Raw genomic sequence first — 5,000 nt, 5'->3', positions numbered from 1 at the left:
GCGGTGCTGTCGAAGATCCAAAGGAAAGAGCAGCAGCAGGACCTTTAACTGTTCTTGCTGTTGGATTTGGATGTGTCTTGGGATTTCTGACATCCCTGGCTTACTAGTTGCTGCAGCAGCAGCAGCAGCAGCAGCAGCAGCAGCAGCAGCAGCAGCAGCAGCAGGAAAGCAGCAGCAGCCCGGATCGGCAGCGCCATCGCAATATGGATTGGATTTAATAAATTGGATTTATTTATTTAATTTATTTAATTTTCATTTATTATTTTTAATTCATTTATTGAAATAAATGAAAGAAATGTTATTTGGCGCGAGCTGCGGGTGGGGTGTACGTACACCCCACACCCCACAGCAGCAGCAGGCGGAAACGCGTCTGTCTTGCGAAGTGGCTTTTAAATGAGTTTAAATTAATAAATTAAATTAAATTAAATTAATTAAATTAAATTAATTAAATTAATTAAATTAAATTAAATTAATTGCAATTATTAATTATCAATTAATTAATTAATTGGGTGCGCCAGGTCTTGCTGCTGCTGTTGGGGAGGCTGCAAGCAGCAAATAGTTGGCAGCAAATTAAATATAAATAAATAATTAAATAATTAATTAAATAATTAATTATTTTAATTCAAATTGAATAATAAATAATTAATTATTTTAATTCAAAATGAATAAATTAATTAATTAATAATTATTTATTTTAATCCAAATTTAATTTATTTTATTCTTCAGCAGCTGCAAAGAGGCTTCAGTTAATGGACTGGGCCTCCTTTGGCTCAAACGCTTTTTTGCGTCAAGTGCTGCTGCTGTTGCTGCTGCTGTTGTTGCTGCTGCTGTTGTTGCTGCTGCTGTTGTTGCTGCTGCTGCTGTTGTTGCTGCTGCTGTTGTTGCTGCTGCTGGTGCACTGGGGCCTTTGCTGCTGCTCTTTCGAGGAGTGCTGACTTGCAGCTGCTGCGGTTTGCTGCAGCAGCAACAGCAAATACTGCAGCAGCAGCAGCAGCAGCAGCAGCAGCAAAGAAGTGAATAAGAATAGTTGCAGAAGTCTTCAGCAATGAAAACTAATTAATCATATTTGTTGAGAGGAAACGCAAATAAATTAATTCGCTTCGTCTGCTTTGGCGAGGGCTGCTGCAGCTGCTGCTGCTGCAGCTGCTGCTGCAGCTTTTGGTCCTATTTTCCCTTCTCCGGCGGGGAATAAGAGCTAAATGAAATAATAAAAATGAAATTAAAAATGAAAAAACATTTTTGAGGAAAACAAATAAAATAGAGCTCTTCATTCGGGTGTATGTACAGCTGATTGGCTCTGCAGCGGCAGAAAAATGCGAAGCAGCAAAACTTTATTTCCTTCATTTGCTGCTGCTTCCAGGTCTCCAGCTGCGTGGCTAGCTGCTGCTGCAGCAGCAGGGGTCGCTGCTGCTGCAGCGGGTGCTGCAGCAGCAGGGGTTGCTGCTGCAGCAGCAGCAGGAGCAGCAGCAGCAGGAGCAGCAGCAGCAACAGAGGCTTCCAGCAGCAGCAAAGCAAGCCCAAAGGAGTGCAGCGCGAGGTTTATTTTGTTGCACTTTTGCGCCAAAAAGAAAATAAAAATATTATTTATTAGGCGCCGGGGAGCAGCAGCAAAGAAGAGCAGCAGCAGCAAAAGCCAGCCGACGGGGGGCAGCAGCAGCAGCAGCAAAAACGAGGTGTACATACACGTCTTGGCTTGCTGGTGGACTTTGTTCAATTCGTTCACAGCACTAAAAAGCATTATGCGATTCTGCAGCAGCGCCTGCACCTCAGCAGGCACGCTGCTGCTGCTGCTGCTGCTGCTGCTGCTGCTGCTGCTGCTGCTGCTGTTGGTGGCGTTTTCTGGGGGCTCGAGGGCGTTTGTTGCTGCGTGCAGCAGCGGCAGGAAGTCAAAGAGAGGCTCTTCCTGTGCTGCTGCAGCGCAGGGGCAGAGCCACCAGCAGCAGCAGCAGCAGCCGCTGCCGCTGCTGCTGCTGCTGCTGCTGCTGCTGCTGCTGCTGCTGCAGGCGCGCTCGGGGAGGAGGCGGGGCGCGGAGGCGATGAGGTCTACTGCGTGGGCGCGGCTGCCGAAGGCCAGCTGCGGCGGCGCGGAGAGCGGCAGCAAATGGCGGACATTTGGAAGCAAAAAAGGCTCCAAATGGCATTCTTTGGAGTCCGCAGCAGCAGGAAGTTCTTCGAGAAGAGGCTGAGTCATGAAAGTCCCGAAAAAGGGAGAAGAAAGCGCGGAAAACGCCATTTTTGAACGGAGTCGGGAGCCGGCGGCGGGGCCGGAAACCGCGGCTCCCCGCGGGTGAAACTGCAATTAAGTTTCGCGAAAAGTCCACAAAAAAGAAATTTAAAAGGAAAAACTACTTCGGAACTCCGGAAGGCGAGAGGAAACGGAAGATTCTGTCTTTTGCAAGTTCCGGCCGCATTTCTTGAACGGGCTCTTCTGCGCGGCCTCCAGTCCAATTTCAACTGTTCCAAAGACCCGCTGCCGCTTTATTATTCAATTAAAAGGGAATGCTCCCTTTTAAAAAGCAGAACATCAAATTTAATGGCGAGATCGCCGCGCAGCGGCGTCGGTGGTGGCTGGTGAGGTGTACATACACTCAACCGCGAGCCACGCGCACTGCGCAGCAACTGCTCCAATTCAACGTTCTTTCGCTTTTTGCGACTCAGAAGCTGTAAAAGAATTCAAAATGAATATTTTATTTCCAAAATTTGCAAAAAAACGCCACTAAATATCGCACAAAAGCCCGAGATGCTGTTCAGACACCTGAGGAGGGGAGTGACCGGCGCTCTGGGACCTTCCAACTTCGTCCTTCGTTTTAATTTTCAAGTTTTTAAATTCTCAAATCAATTCTCTAAATAAACTCCACCAATTCTAGAGGCTTTTTCACATTTTAGGCCCAGAAAAAACTCCCTGCCGCCACCCCCCACCGCGGCTGTCAGTGATCCTAAACCCCAAACCCTAAACCCTAAACCCTAAACCCTTATCTCTGCAGCCTACCCTCCAACCCCTCCAGCCAAGAACTACCGACTGCCTCCCTTCCCCGCTGCTGCTCCGAAACCCGCAGCGCGAAACGCTCCGCGCTTCGCATCTTAAACCCTAAACCCTAAACCCTAAACCCTAAACCCTAAACCCTAAACCCTAGGAAAACAACACTGTCTGGGGGAAAGCGGTTTGCCTTGTTGGCAGTGCGCGGAGACGCAAAAAATGAAAAGCTCTGTTGCAGTTTGGCAGCTGAGGTTCGCTGCGGTGTACGTACAGCTGGGGTGTACGTACAGCTGGGGTGTACGTACAGCTGGGGTGTACGTGCAGCTGGGGTGTACGTACACCCCAGCTGTTTGCTGAAAGTGGGGAGTTGCCGGAAGGCCAAAAGAGCATTTCTTTGCTTCCGCTTCCCCAAGTGTCTTCTGTAAAGGCTGTGTGTCTTCATCCTCGCCACATGCATGCATTCGAACCGCTGCAGCCTTGCTGCTGCTGCTGCTGCTGCTGCTGCTGCTGCTGCTGCTGCGTCTTTGCTGCAGCAGCACCTCCGCAGCGCGTGCGCATCCGCAGCTGGCTGCTGCCTCGGGCTCCGCTGCAGCCGCAGCCCGCACCTCCCCGCGCTGCTGCAGGGCCCCGCCGCCGCCGCCGCTGCTGCTGCTGCTGCTGCTGCAGCTGCAGCAGCAGCAGCAGCAGCAGCAGCTAAAAGGGATGTCCGACGATCATGGCTTCGAGGGGAATGTAGTCGTCGCGAGCAAAGAGGTCCTTGGGGTCTCTTTGCGCACAACTGCATGCTGCTGCTGCCGCTGCTGCTGCTGCTGCCGCTGCTGCTGCTGCGGCTGCTGCTGCTGCTGCTGCTGCTGCTGCTGCTGCAGCAGCAGCTAAAAGGGGTGCCCCACGATCATGGTTTCGAGGGGAATGTAGTCGTCGTGGGCAAAGAGGTCCTTGGGGTCGTGTTCTCCGAACTTGAGGGCCTTGGAGGGCCTCACAACTTTGGAGTTGGGGATTTGCTGAATGCTGCCGAGCTGCTCTTTGTTGCGGTCGGTGCTGCTGCGCTGCTGCGCCTTGACGAGGACTTTGGTGTGGCCGTCGGGGTGTACGTACACCGCAGCGGCGAAGTCGGCGCTGCTGCTGCCGCCGCAGCCGAGGGGCAAAATGACTTTTCTGCGGAACCAGGAGTTGTCTTTTTGCTGCGCGTCTATTCTTAAAGAATGATCTTGAGGATTAAAAAAGATAAAAAGAGTTTCCAAACTCTTGGCAGCAACTCTTGCATGCAAAATGCAATGCAAGTAGTCAAAAAGGAGTCTTCCGGGGGTCGTGGGGCTTTCCAAAACGTCCCACAAGTCGAAGTAGAGAAAGCCCTGCTGCTGCAGCAGCAGCAGGAAGCTGCGCAGCGGCAGCGGCAGCAGCCGCTGCAGCTGCTGCGCTGCGATCCGCTGCAGCTGCACGTCCAGCCGCAGCAGCAAACAGCGCCCCTGTGGGGCCCCACAGTAAGCAGCAAAGGAAGTGTGGGGCCCCACAGTGCACTCCACCGGGAGGTGCAGGAGCTGGGATCGGGGAGTCGGCCTCTTGAGGACTTGAAACCACTCTGCTGCTTCCTCCACGAACTGCAGCAGCAGCGCGTTGTACTCCCCCGAATAAGCCAGCTGCACCTTTGCTGCATCAAATGCTGCTGCGTCTGCTGCAGCAGCAAAGTCCACTGTCAAGACACACTCTGGCAGCTTCCAGTAATAAGGCAGCGTGGACTCTAGGGTGTCTGGACCCCTGAAGAGTTCCCCCATCATCCCAGTCCACTGCCGCATTAGCTGCCGGATTTCCTCGCTGGTGGCCACTTGCGTCGCGAAGTTCACTGCAGCAGCAGACACCGACAGCCGCCTGCTGCTGCTGCTGCTGCTGCTGCTGCTGCTGCTGCTGCGGGGCGGCAGCGGCGCGGGAGCGCGCGGCGAAACGGCGCTTGGAGCCGGCGCCAGGCTCCCGCTGCTGCTGCTGCTGCTGCTGCTGCTGCGGGGGGGGAGGGCCGGCGGCGCGGCAC

General features: G+C 52.8%; 3 protein-coding genes across 3 annotated transcripts in view; 1 reads left to right on the top strand and 2 right to left on the bottom strand.

Moving 5' to 3' along the window:
* The window catches only part of ENH_00009830 (hypothetical protein, conserved), a gene marked incomplete at both ends in the record, with an annotated part of 2,098 nt that extends 1,991 nt beyond the window's left edge, over positions 1-107 (top strand). Inside the window, one exon of the mRNA XM_013578754.1 lies at positions 1-107. This exon is cut by the window's left edge and continues 825 nt beyond it. Within this exon, the coding sequence (XP_013434208.1) occupies positions 1-107 (107 nt within the window).
* A 663-nt stretch (positions 108-770) lies between these two features.
* Positions 771-2,233, bottom strand: ENH_00009820 (hypothetical protein; the record flags this gene model as incomplete). The annotated part of the gene is made up of 2 exons (XM_013578753.1): positions 771-955; positions 1,684-2,233. The coding sequence occupies 2 exons, from the start codon at positions 2,231-2,233 to the stop codon at positions 771-773; spliced, it is 735 nt and encodes a 244-aa protein (XP_013434207.1).
* A 1,616-nt stretch (positions 2,234-3,849) lies between these two features.
* ENH_00009810 (hypothetical protein, conserved) lies at positions 3,850-5,000 on the bottom strand (the record flags this gene model as incomplete). The annotated part of the gene is made up of 1 exon (XM_013578752.1): positions 3,850-5,000. A coding segment is annotated over one exon (1,151 nt), but the record flags the coding sequence as incomplete, so codon positions are not given.

This window comes from Eimeria necatrix, genomic scaffold (genome assembly GCF_000499385.1).
Source record: "Eimeria necatrix Houghton genomic scaffold, Enh_scaff1298, whole genome shotgun sequence".
NCBI classification, from domain to species: Eukaryota; Apicomplexa; class Conoidasida; order Eucoccidiorida; family Eimeriidae; genus Eimeria; species Eimeria necatrix.
This window is presented reverse-complemented; position numbering and strand designations above follow the sequence as displayed.